The sequence below is a fragment of the Lagopus muta genome, chromosome 7 (genome assembly GCF_023343835.1).
Source record: "Lagopus muta isolate bLagMut1 chromosome 7, bLagMut1 primary, whole genome shotgun sequence".
NCBI lineage: Eukaryota > Metazoa > Chordata > Aves > Galliformes > Phasianidae > Lagopus > Lagopus muta.
In genome coordinates, this window is record NC_064439.1 from 46702664 (window position 1) to 46716826 (window position 14163).

The window sequence follows — 14163 nt, forward strand, 5'->3', positions numbered from 1 at the left end:
TACTGTATTCAATGACAGCAGCCACCCATTCATTCACTCGTTCATTCATTCAGTACTTCAGAAGTTATGAAGACCTGAAGCTATCTAAGGGAGCTGGCAATAGCCCATAAAGCCTGATTAAGCCTTTCTAAGCTATGGGAACTATGCCAAGGAAAAAAAAAAAAAAAAAAAAAAAAAAGCCATCAGGTTCTGTTTTTTTTTTTTTTGGTAACATTTTGTTCATGTTTAGAAGAAATGCAACCAGCAAAAATCACAGCTTCCCTTTTCCTGCCTGCATTCCCTATGGGCATTCTGGCAGTCTGACAAAGTAGTAACTGAGAACAAACGCTGCAGGGTCAATCCCAGCTGCAGCTGAACTCCGCACTGAGAGTTCTGGGGATCTACAAGGACAGCAAAGGGAGCCGATGGGACACAAAGAGGGCTGAAGAGCCTCACAGCCAGGCTGGTGTGTACATCCTTCATTCCCCAAATGCTTCCCACAGGACACTTGTTTTAAATTTTTGCACAGAATAGAGAGGGAATTCTAGCAGCATTCAGAAGAGCAGGAAAGCAAGCAGCTTCCCCAGAGAGCTGGTTCCATCTTGTCTCTTTCTCTGGCATCAGAACATCCCAGTGAAAATGCCTGGCATCGAGACTGATGCAGTTACACAAGAGACTGATGAAGTTACACAAGTGCATAGCAGCTTTACCTTTCGCTTTACCCTTCAGAAAGAAAGAAAGTATTCAGTAGTTTAGCATTCCCTTTACAAGATTAGGCCCTCAAGAGCCTTTTTTTTTTTTTTTTTAATTCCAAAATTTAAAGCTTGCATCTTAAGTACATAGAAACTGCTGTCTAGAATCAATTGAGCATCCTTCTAGCCGAGTGCCTCCTCTCTGATGGCATCAATTTCCTCTGCCATTTTGTCAGCAGTTACCAATGTCCTAAGAACCTTCTGCAGCTCCTCACAGTCAGTTCTGCACTCATGCAGTATCTGCAATCATTCTGTTACTTCAGGCTCTACTAGATCATTTTGAGCATCTTGACAAGTTGAGAACTCTGAAGAAACTGCTGGTAACCTTTTTGCATTACAAAAGCAATCACTTACTGTCTCCATCTGCCTGTTCTTTGCTAATGAGAAGTATTTATCTACAAACCTGGGGCTGCCTAGTTCCTGTAGGAGAATTTGATGGGAAATCTTGTTGGATGCCCAATAGAAATGCAGGAAGATATCAGCCAGATCACTGTCTGTATATTTAACTGAGCCCTTCAAAAGACTCCAGCAGTTTTATAATACAGTGTTATTCCCACTTAGTTACCTGTGTGTCTCTTAATTCTATTTTTTTAACACTTTTATTAATTTTCCCATTAGAGACATCAAACATACTAATCTGCAGGTGCCAGTCTCAAGTCTATTAACAATGTATAATGTAATATTCACATCAATTCAGGGTAACAACAAGAAATCAGAATTAAAATTTCAATGTAATGATAATATTTATCTTTAGCTTACTTAAATGTCTGTATCCTCATCTTGGAAACATTCACTTTTTTTAGTGCAGAATCATTTTGTGTGCACAAGTATGCATACATGTAAAACTTTCAGGAAATTGGCCAGCTACACTTCATCCCTTTTCCAAAATGGAGAATTAGCATAATCAAACTAAAATTAGGACATTTTTGCTATAAATCTGACACTAAATAAAATTTGACTAAATAAATAAATTACATTTAACTTCTGTGAAAACTTTAACTACAAATTCTCTTTCAGTAATACTTTCTCTTTTTTCCCCATTTCATTTCCTTTTCTTCTAACTAGCAACCTTAGACAAATCTTTAGCCTAGGATTTGCCAAACCTATTCTAAAGTTGCAGCACAAGTGAAGACCAGCTAGCACAACCCTGCAGTCATTCAGGAAAAACATATATCCATCACGTTTCTCCTGTCTGAATTTCAATGTAACCTGTTCTGCATTTGTATTTCCTCTGGGAAGGCAATAAATGCTCACGTTTCCCAACAATTTATCCTACTGCACCTCTCTTCTAAACTGTAACACCACTGGGGAATTAAACAACACAGAAGAGAAACAGGAAAAGTGAATCCGTCTGAATCCCTCATTCTCCACCTCGTGGGCTGCATCAGCAATCTCTCAGCAAAATCACTGTTTTACTGCATATAAGTTACTGAATTAGAATTTAAAAAAGACTTTCTCAACTTAATCTGTTTTCACACTTTCCACACGTGCAAGCTTAATAACTGGATACCGTGCATTTTATTTTCTATCTGACATTTAGCTCCTTCTGAAGAGCTTTGAGGATACAGTGATGGTCAAGAATACATACATAGTGTTCAGATTGTAACCCACTTTGGCTTTAACAAAAGTGTCATTGATATTATTATTTGAACCAGGATAAAATGAATAGAATTTGGTTTATTTGTTTCTAGTACTGGGAAAAATAGAATGGATAATTACCATGTTTTTTATTATTAGAAAGCATTATTTCTGCTATGTCCAACCACGTGGGAAGTTAAAGAAATTCTTATGGATCTGTTACCATAAACAGATTGATTTTGATGTCAAGTATTTCCAATAGAAAAAGCTCAACAGGAGACACCACTCAAAAGACTGACAACCTTCCAGTGAAGTACAATCAAGATGTATTCCTAAAGGACTGCCACTGCACAAGACCTAACAATAGCAGAATGGAGATGTAAATTTACGTTATCTTCACCAGCTTTTGAAACGTATGGATTATAATTGTGGATACTGTCCTTTCAGTGACTAGCTGAGAGGTTTCTGACTTTGTCCCATCTCCGGCAATATAAATTCGAACAGATAACACTTTTTAAAGGAGAGAAAAAAGCAGGAAGAGCACCACACCTTTGCAACGTTCACAGCAAGCTCCTCTCTGCTTTATGACAAGAGCACATTCCTTGGAAAGCAGGGGACACTTCTCTCTTCTGCACGTCACTTCCTTATTCTGGAAATAAACAAACAAACAAATAAATAGAAGATATCGCTTATAAACTACACCCATGGTTTAGTTTCTTGCAACTCAGAAAATAAAACGTGAGCTTAGCAATCTGCTCTCTTGCTTCTAAAGCTTTTGTGGTTAAAAACGCCCTCTGCACTTGAAGGGCTGCAGTAGAAGATAGCCTCTGAATTGTCCAGAAGCATGAGTAAACACTGTTCTACTAGGACAATAATTCATAACTGCAACACATTATAGTACAGAAAACGTGCCCTGTTGAAGAAATCCACTTTATCATGCTAGCTGCATGATGTGCTTAATACAATATCCTTGAGGTCCTGAGGTGTTGCCCCATGAACCACACAGTTTAGGAGTCATTTTTCATACTGACATAAGACAGACATCTGAGGAAGAGCTGAAATATTTAGAGAAAACTAAACACTCTTGCAGCACTGAAATCATTTTTAGCTAGCAGTATTACCTGACTACGCAGGAGTCCTTCAAAAGAGGCTGCTATATACTACACTATGAAAGAAAATTCCATGATTTATCTCTTTCTCCCCAAAATACTTAGAATCAATGAAATAATACAAGCAGGTAGAATTACTGTACATTATAGTGTCATCTTTCTACAGCAAAGAGACAGTAATGAGGGAGGCCAAAGAGCACGTTGATCATATTAAGGGATGTCAATATAGGTTGTGTGACAATAAGCAGAAGAAATGTTCCATTTATAGCCTGACTTTACCCTGTAGTGTCAACCACTCTGGTTAACCCTAGCTATAAAGACAGAAAACAAATACTTGAGGTTTTTTTTCAGTCAAATTTTGATACTTGAAATTCCTGACTGAAATTAGCCCTCTGAAGTGACCTCTGCCTGTAATTAGTAGCTCAGTTCATTAAGAGACACAGGTGGACGTTACTAGATGCAAGCACCCACCTCACCCAATCTTATGACTTAATTAGAGACCAAAAAATCAAAGGAGAAGAAAAATGTAAATCATAAAACTAAACCACGCTTTCCAGTCCTTTTCTTTTGTTCCCTGTGGCCTCATTCAAGGTGCCTGTGGAGGATAACACACAGCTTTTATTACACTCCAGCCCTTTGTCTAAAATAAGAGGTTTATTTTCTTCAAAGTCACTGCCTGATCTGATGGGAGCTATAAAGGCTCTTCAATCTTATCAGTGTAAATGAGGAATAACTCCAGCCAAGACACTGTGAAATCAGTAAGTGAGGATCTGGCTCTAAATTGCTGCTCAGATGAAATGCAGCTGCAGTGACATGAGCTACTGTGAAGAGGCAGGTCACTGCTAGTCACCAATACATGCTGGTGGCTTTGCATTCCTCCAGTATTGCAGAGCAAACATACATGCAATGTAAACAGTCTAGTTAGAATGAATTTATGAGAATGCTCCAGTTCTGGGTTGGCACAAAACGGTTGCATCAGCAAGACTGCCTCAGCAACTTCTTTCTAGTACACAGGGTGAAATTCCACTTTTCTTTAGGTGAACGCAGTGCCCCTGACTTGGCTTTAATTCAGCCCGCTAAAAGACAGCAGAAACAACTTTACTGAATCAGCTACATACATTCGGTATTTTGAAAGGTTCTGATAAGATCTAATTATCTTTAGCAAAACTTTGTCCAATGCAAGATTTAAAAAGTGTAGTGGCACCATTCCCTCTATCTGCAGGACAGTCTTCTGCATGGTGAAAGTGAATTTGAGGGAAGAGCAAAATCCGTTGTGCAATATGTTCCTTTGGAGGACATGATTGACCTAGCTGAGGTACATCATGGACTCACTGGATGTAGGACATGTTGTATCCCACTAGGTCAACCTAGCTGGGTAGAATCCATGTTATAGGGCTTGGCAGGCAGCTGCCCATCACACTCCCTGAGGAAGGAATCACTATTGAGGATGAAAGAAGAGGAAGAGTAAAAGAGATCTGTATAGCTTTTTGATCCCTCATTCCCAGAATGCCCTGAGTTGAGCTGGGAGGCACTCACAAAGATCATCCAAATCCTGGCTCCACAATGGACCACCCAAGATTCAAACCATATGTCTGAGTGCCCAAACACTCCTTGAAAACCAACAGGTTTGAGGCCATACTCCCAGGGCAAATGTCTCCTGTAGCCCAACTTTCCAGCCAGCTTCTCCCCCTTTCTCCCAGGCGTGGACTTCCTTGCCCTGCCCTCAGGATTATCCTGACATGAGCATTCCCTTACAATCCTAAGGATGAGCCCAACACATATTTAAGCAGAAGATGCTTGCTAGATACTGTTCCTAACTTTAGCCTAGGTCACTTAAATAAGAAATAATCTCTGCCAATAACAAATTTGGTGCCATTGAGCCAATCAGTGAGTACAGCTAAATTTGGATCTCACTCCCCTTACCATCAGCAATACTAGTGGTTAAAGCCCAAACTCCTGACCTTCAGTACAGGTGAGGATCAAGTAACTGGAACAAGAAAGAAAAACTCAGTGTGAGCCATAACCTAGCTATAGATGGAAGATTTTGGAGTTCATGACCTGGCAAAGAGCACAAGGGCTGTTTTACGTTAAGTAGCTATTCCAAGTAAATCACTTTAATTGTTCATGGTGCAACTAATTCCACTTAAAAAAAAAAAAAAAAGAAAAAAAAAAAAAAAGAAAAAGAAAAAAGAAAAAGAAAAGAGAAAGAGAAGAGTAAGATCATCTTTGTCCTATGAAGAAGAGGTTACAGCCTCCTGCCTACAGGACCAGCTCTGTGTGCCACAGGTAAGCAGAGCCAGTCCTTTGCCACCAGGAGAAAGGCAGCCAAGCCCTGAAGCAGAGTGGGATTTGCAAAGATGGTGTTCCTCCTCTGCAGCTGGTGTTGCAGGCAAGCAGGAGGTCAGAAACTGGCCTTGTCAGATGCCACCCCAAAGTTCCTAACTCCCTGTGCAGGCAAAATGTGGAAACAATAGGCCAGAAGATGTGGAGGAAAGGGTTAATACTGTGCTGATCCAGCGTAGGACAGCAGCAGCAGATAAAACAGGGCTGGTAAATCATTGTTTAGTCTATTGCAGTCAGGCATTATCCACCGCAGATCTCCCAGGCCCACAGGGTGTAAAAGTACAAGGATAAAACAAAGAGCAATTGTCACCAGCAGGTATTTTTCACACTGTCATCCAAAACACTACTCTTAATGCATAGTGTCCATCTGCTCATTTCAATTTTGTTGCCTCCCTCCCTCCTGTTTCACAAGGGCAAAGCGGGCTGCAAGAGCAAACGGACTTCAGCAACAAATCTTCTCCTTCCAAATGCATCCCCCTGCTATCCCCAGTAATCATAACATAACATTTCACTATTTGTCCCAACCATACATTTAAAATGTTGCTAGCTAGCTGCATGCAGGAGCGCTGCATTACCAAACCTCCATCTGTGTTGTCAACAGCACCCCTGGAGTTGTTGAAAGCTCTCAGACACTTTGATTTCTGCTGTTCTTAAGAGAAAACTTCTTAGACAGCAACATTCAGAAGCCAACAGTTATGGGAAGGTGGGGGATTTTTTTCCTTTTGTTTGAAGGACGTGCACTCTGGCACCAAGAAGTGCGGAAGAGACACATGGCTCATAAATACATAAACCATTTGCTAAATCAGAAACCTGGGAGTCAGTCAAAATCCATAATAGGATCCCAAGATTCATAATAAATAACTTGTAATTATAGTCCTGCACCGTAGTTATTTTAAACAGATGGCTTATAGATTCACATCTGGGTGGTTTTTTTTCCTATTTTTTAATTTGGTGCTCAGGCACACACACACCCACACAAGGGGAGAGAACATTGCAAGAGATCAGCTAAGGTTTTTGTTAGTGTTGGAAAAATATGTATTTTCTAAAAGAGATCAGGCTGATCCAGAACTATGCTGCCATGGCTGATGCAACTCCCCACGAGCACCCGGTAAAGGACTTGCACTGGAATTTGGGGTTCCCTCAGAAGGGAAAATTGTAGGGATGTGCTGCAGCATCACCCTGGGCTCCTCCTCTGTGCTTACAGAACCCAATAGTGGAGAAGTTGCTTTTTAATGCATCTGGCAGAAGACCAGAAAGTTTTGCCAGGTGCCCGCATTTCTCCCCTCTCCCACACTCTGCCAGTGGGAACAAAAGATTTCTTCTTGAACCTGGCTTGCAAAGGTGATGCCAAATTCCCATATGAGAGAGGTATATTAGCTAGGGCTAATACTGGTGGTGCCACTTCATGTTGCCTTTATTGCAATCCCCTCTCAACATAATTTGTTCAACTTCCACATACACTTCATATTTTTACCTTCCAACAAAGGTCTCTGCACAAAGTAGCCCAGTCTAGTGACAAAATATATCAGACTAAAGGCATTAAACTGTGAACTACAGTTAAATAAGATGCCAACATGAAAAAAAATATATATATAAAAAAAAATCAACAACAAAACCAACAACCAAAAAAAAAAAAGACCCTAAAAATAAATCTGAATATTTGGCAAAGACCTTAGAGCAGATGTGTGCCAAACCACAGCTTGGAAGCTGCAGCCAACTTTTACAGGGTTCCCCACTGGGCTCCAGCCGGCTCACAGCAGCCACCAGGAGGATGGCTCTTTTCAACCTGGATGTGGCTTGGAAGAGATAAAAACTGGGAGTCCGTTTTGTTTCTTCAGGGCTGCACCCGTCAGCAGTACTGCAAGCCCCAGCCTTGGCTGTTGGCCGGCTGCGGAAGGCCAAGCAGATGTGGATTCTCAGGAGGCCAGATTTCCATGTAGAAATTCAGGGGTCTCTTTTTTTTTCTTTTTTCTTTTTTGTAAATGTGTTTAGAAGACTAGCACTGCGTTTCTAATATCCCAAGGATGTCGAGGGTTCATACTGAATAGGCTAAATGCTGCTTAAATTTTCATTTAACCAAAGAAAGCGATAGAGAGCTTGTTGTAAAAGCAAGAGGAACAGATCTGGTAGAAGCAAGAGCTACCATTAATGGCTAATCCTGAAACTGTTCACTTTTGACCATTGCTCATCGCAGTACCGCTAGCATCTCATCAGTAACACTGATGATACTCCTCCTGAAGCAGTCCAGAGCATCCTGAAGCATCCTGCAAGAAGAATAATCCTCCAAAACAATAACAATTTTCAAACAGTGGTGAAATCTACCCCCAGGGAATTTGGGATGGGGCTTTCCAGTGTGAAGAAAGTGCCATTTAAAACGAAGGAGGCCTGCGTGCTTCAGTCACTATGGCACGGTGAGGCACAGTGCGGGCTGCAGGAGGGTTGGAGCAGGCCATAGCCTGGTGCTGCCAGCTCTGCCAGGCATCGCACACAGCCAGGGCAGCCTCATAGTGCCCACAGAGCCATGCTCACTCCACATAAAGCACAGGGGCCAACACTGGCCACAGGCTCTGTCCCTCAGCAAAGCTGGGGAGCGCAGGCTCTGCACCCATTTCATGCAGACAGCCTCGATATCATGCCAGCTTGAACTCGAGAACAGGCTCAGGCACGTGCATAACTCATGCTCTAGACAAATCCTGAGGCACTTTCTGAAAATACTACCCCCGTTCTTTTGGCACTCTTGCCTGGAATTTCACATCTCAGGGCTCATCAACAAACTTCCCTGCAACTGGGGAAGCTGATCTAGCAGGAGGGACCTGCAAAGTACTGTGAGACTGCTGTCTGCAAGGATCATTTCTCCACCTGAGCCGGAGCTGTGCAGTGCAGCCCCAGGGAGGAGACACTGCTCCCCAGGGAGAGCTGTTTGCAGGCATTTCAGACCACTGTCAAGGGGAGTGACAGAAGAAATAAAGTCCAATTTCCCTTGTTTCCTTGCACAAAATCAAACTTCCTTGCTAAAACAAAAATGGCCTACCATACTAGATGTTCTTTTAAGTATGGGGTGGAAAAATATTCCTCTATGAAACAGTGACCATCTTCTGTAAAATGATACCATTCCTTTTGTTTATCCATGTAAACTCACAAACACAAAGAGACACGCTTCACCATACAGAGAGAAGCCTTATTAAATATAAGCCTGTTCTCCATTTCAATGGATCTATTCAGAAGGGTGCAACCAAACATGTGCTGCAGTACTTCCTGCCCTGCCCACAGTACAACACAACTACAAGTTCAGCACAAACTGCATTAGACAGATGCAAATGACAGCATTTCATCAGGAAAAAAATATGTCAGTGCAGATGACAGAGCATCCTTCTCCTTTTTTTAGGAGTGCGCACAGTTGCCTCTGATTCACTCGTTCATCCCTGTAACCTCTTTGGTTTATCTGCCTTAGTTTCAAGCTCCATACCACCATACACGTGGAGCAGGGAGAGGGCTGCAGGTCTCTGTACTGGTACCAGCCACTGACTCCCCAGGAAATGGGATTAAAGCAAAGGTCCTGCTGAAAGATGACACCGAATTTCACTGCAAACGGATATTTCTCACCACTGAGACAAACACATTAGTATGTGCAAATCATTCAGGACGTATCACTCACAACTCCTTCTAGACTGAACAGATTTTTTTTTTCAGTGTTTCATGATATTCACCAGCATGAGGAAAGTGACCTCTGTGGCTCGCTTCAATCCTGATATTCCCTGACAGCAGCCTGCTGCACTATCACTTGGTGAAAATGAAGTCCTTTCCCCTTACATTTGCTTGCATTAATGAAACAGCATAGGTTGCAGCTGGAATCAGAGTCCTGTAAGATCAAACACTGCCTGAGCACATTGTAGGAGCAGGTCCCTCCTCCAATGTGCTTGTCAACAAAGCTGACACAGCTGGATTAAATGACCACAACCGCACTTTAAGTCAGAAGGAAAGCCAGAACAGGATCCAGACCTCCTTGCTCTCCGTCTCCCTGTTTCCACCTCCACCTTTAAGTGTCACCTAGGTCACCTAGCCTTAGAGCTCATTAACTATACAGATGAAGGCAAAACTCTTCGAGTGTCAAGAGAATAGTGTGTGATGTACTTTCAGCAACAGAAGATGCACTCTTCAGAATTTCCCAGTAGCTTACACTGCTGTTCAAAACACTATCCAGTTTTCCAGGAGTCAGGATTCATGGGAGGGCTACACTCTGGGGTTCTTATAGAGGACCTTAGCACTTCACAATGTGTATGCATTTAAAATTCACACCTTTTTTCCCCTTTCTGTGTTTTCAACAATATATATATACGTATATATATTTGTATTTTGTTCACAAAGAACTCATATTAATTATGAAAACCAGCTAAAGCTGATGTAAATACCTAAGAAAAAGAGTAGTTATAGGCAGTACCTGTTTCTTTAAAGTTCCTGGTGGATACGTGTACCTGTGCTGCTAGAAAGGATTGTGTCCCATTGAGCTCAGGCTTTGCCCCTCACCAGACATTCCCAGTCACACAGATCAGTCAACAAAACTTTTCAGATGATCACAGCCCAACTCATTTTGGCAAAATGAGTGATCCTGAAAAGCGTGGTCGAAACCCAGCCTGGCTTCTGACGGAAGCCAATCAGGCAGATATATTCTCCCAGAGAAGAAAGAAAAACAAGATGTGCCAATGGTTTAAAAGAGATGGTTAAACCATGTGACTTCAACAGATTTTAGATCAAGCCACTATGTCATGCTCTGCCCCATCTCAAAAATGAACATTAACCTAGTTTCGTCAAAAGAACCTCCAACAACACGCTACTTATTTTTCTTAACTATTTCCATCCTGGTTCTATAGTTTATGTCAATTTAATTTTCCAGCAGATTGATTGCCAATAAGAGAAATGCAAAACCACAAAAACTGGAAGGAAAAAAAAAACCAAACACACCAAATCTAAGTCCATCAGCTCAAAATTCCTATTTTTGGATGAGTTCACTGTATCTCTTGCAAGCTGAATACTAACTGATGGTCATTTCTTTTCTATTAATGTAAATTAAAACTTGACCTGAAAATTATTTTAAAGAGGTGTGAGGACTGATATTTTGTAAAAATCATTTCATCGTATTTTGATGGGCTACATCTACAAATCTATGCTGTCCAAACAACAGTTAGCTGTCACTGTATCTTTACTGCCTTCTGTGTCTGAAGTCTGCTTACTCAGCCTTTACACGGGAGATTTAGATAGTGGCAAATATACCGGTCTTGGGTTTGAGCCTGTTCTAAAAATGTTGAACAAAGCAGCCCTTGAGGCAATGTACTTCTTAAAGGCTTTAAAAAGCCCAATGGGCCTCCTAACTTTGCAACAAGTCATATCCCATGAAGAAATTCACTTCTGTACAACACAAAAACTGAGTTAGATTAAAGAAAAAGGGAGAAAAAAAAGCAAGGTCCCCTGCTGCTCTGTCTGGCCAGAATCATGTCTTTTACTGCCCATATCCTCTAAAGAAACGATGCTCTCATGATATATTACCCTAATACATCACCAAGTGACAGTTTTCTCATGATACAGTATCCTCAAAGATGTGATGCATGCCAGAAGCAGCAACAGGAGATCTTGGATGGGGAGGGGAGGTAAGGGAAGGATTTTCTGTTTTCTTCCAAATTTTCAACCTACAATTTATTTTTTAATGTAATTTTGTCAGGAAAATCCCTGTCAATCCCAGCTTCATAATCCAGAGGACTCCAAGAAACTTCGCTTTCAAACTGGAAAGCACCAAAAAACCCCTCTTCATTTAATTGAAGCACGTTTTGAACTAGGACCAAAATGCTTGAGGAACAACAACGAAAGAATAGTAGCCCAAATGAAAGCAACAAGAGTCTGTTCTCTATTATAAAATTATGTAGGCAAAAAGCCTCAGGACACTGGTGTTTTAATGAACTTGTAAGTAAGCTGAGCACTGACCCCGCATTTGTTTTCTCATGTGATCTTGCCTGTGCTACATAGTGCTGGTATTTGGGAAAAACAAAAAAAAAAAAAAAAAAGAAAAAAAAAAGGGGGGGGGGGGGGAAGAAGTTATTCAGAAATAAGCAGCATTTTGGCCAAGACTTGTCCAAAGTGGGTGAGAGTTTTCAGGGTCTTTTTCTGCTGCCTTTAGATCGTGGGGCTCATTCCTTACTGCTGCAGCTGCTGTGCACTATCAGCATTTGGGAATATCTTCACCCAGTTGGTGCTAGCGAGAGAGGCTGAGGCCATGGGAAAAATGAGTTAGAGAAAGATATGCCACAATGATGTTTTATGTGACACATCTCTTTTCTATGAGTTTCTGCTTTAGATCCACTCAGATTTCTGAACACAAAGGTTTACTGCTACAAGAAAGACAGTGGAATAAGCTCCCCTTTGTTGTGTCCAAATTGGCTTTGGATTTTGGCTTTCAAAGCTTCAGACAACGTTGCAGTTACTAGGAGAAAAAGCACGTTTCGACTTGTGAACCAAGCAGAAGTGATATGGAAGTCATTGAGAGGAAACAAAAAGTCAAAGCTGTCAAAGTCACTTTCGCAGTCCTTTTGCTGACTTTGACCATATTTTGCGGCCTGGCCCTTGCTGCTTTTGGGCGAGATGTAGCAACCCTCACTCACAGCCCTGCTTGCTCAGCCGCATGACAATACCATTGCCATCAATTAAACCACCCACATGAGTTCAGGAGGTTTGAGCTGAGCTCCTCAGAGCAGACACATGCACAATGCCCTATGTACTGGGTAGACCCAGTTAATTAAACAGCTATTTTTAAATATGGCCCTGGAAAGAAGTTTGCTGTCCAAAATAAGAAACTAGTATTGCACAACTACTTTCTGCTTGAAAAATCCAGTGGTTAAAACAAGTTTTTGCATAATTTTTGCCCTGCAGGGCTAGTTCTCACTTCTGAAAAGCAAATTCCCTTCTTTCTGTTTTGCACATGTACATACAAACAGATCTGGGAATGTCCAAAGCTGGTGAATCTTGAATATAGTAACACATTGAATAGAGCAATAGATGCAGATTTTTTTCTTGGTGTATGTCCCTCTCATGCCTTCCTTCTTGCACTGCTGGAAGTTTAAAAAAAAAAACAAAAAAACATTCCTGACAAGTAAATGGAGCTGACATTAGAGTGAAGCTATGAGGTGAATGGGGTATATGCAAGCCATTTGTCATCTTGACAAAGTGATTTTCAGTCACCGGTGGGACACTTTAAAGACATCTGAACAGTTGGCCTTGACCACCAGCATTTCTCATGGCTTATAAGGAGCCCCACGGGACAAAGAACACAACCTGTTTTGGAAGCGATTCCTGCAGTGGTACCTCTTGATAGATGTAATAAAGGCAGTGTGATATATCAGGTGCCATTAAGATCTTTGCTAGCAGATTATATTTACATAAGTATGGAGTGCAGATAGCATCTTGTTAACCCAATTAATGAGACTCAAATGTCAGGAAAGGGATTATGACTGGCTGGAAGTCTGAAGTGCTAAGAAATGCAGCCACAGATGACTTCATTGTGTGAGACAGCACTGTTCCCTTTGAAAAGCAAGAAATTAGGCAGCAGCACTACTACCCAGGCAGCCAGGAGGAAAATCACAAGGGAGGGGGGAAAGATGGCCCGAAACTCAAAGGTTTCACACCTTCAATGTAAGCAGGGCTCTTTATGATGAGAGACTTAAGTGCCATGTAAAAATGAGAACCTGAAGCTGAACTAAAGAAAACTGAAAAGCATTCTCCTGAGGTCTTAGAAATTTAAGATTTTATTAAGTGTACCTTATTCTGCAATAAGAGAAGGCCCTCGTCACCAAGTTATAGCCTAGTCTGGGTTGGAAAAGAAGCAACATTTCTTCCATTGTGTCCACACTTCTCTAGCCTAGAGAAGATAAAGAAATTTCTTGACCATAATTTCTCCATCAATTGCTCTTGATGTACTTTACAACAAGCTCTTTGTCTTCCACAGTCTCAAATCACTAAGCTGTATGACACAAGAGGAGATGCTCCAGTCGTCCATTAGTGACTGACTGCACGTCAGAGCAGTAAACCCTGAATGGCAAAGAATGAGGTACTGAGCCCCAGAACAGAGTTCAGGGTCCAGCCTTGCAGTCAGTGCCTCCCATCATCTCTCTGCTCAGTATAATGACTGTAAGAAATCTTGTTCTGAGTTGTCTTCTCAGTGGAGGAGATAAGACATTTAGAGACTGCTGAAGACAACAGTGCAGTCTAAGCAGTATCCAGTGTGTTAACCTAAACTCTTTAATGGGAGCAATATCTTATGTGCTGTCTTGCATGGAAGAGGCAATGCCCACCAAACAGACTGGGGCTGCTTACTCATCTCTCCAGCTGGATGCCTTCCAGTGAACCTCCCTTTTGTTGTA

The 14163-nt window shown here is 41.5% G+C and overlaps 1 protein-coding gene across 3 annotated transcripts in view; it reads right to left on the bottom strand.

Moving 5' to 3' along the window:
- Positions 1 to 14163, bottom strand: part of BMPER (BMP binding endothelial regulator) — a 150604-nt gene that overhangs the window by 120107 nt on the left and 16334 nt on the right. For all 3 annotated transcript variants that reach the window (XM_048950764.1, XM_048950763.1, XM_048950765.1), the window contains one exon: positions 2859 to 2958. In XM_048950764.1, the coding sequence (XP_048806721.1) occupies positions 2859 to 2958 (100 nt within the window). The remainder of the gene's footprint in view (positions 1 to 2858; positions 2959 to 14163) is intronic.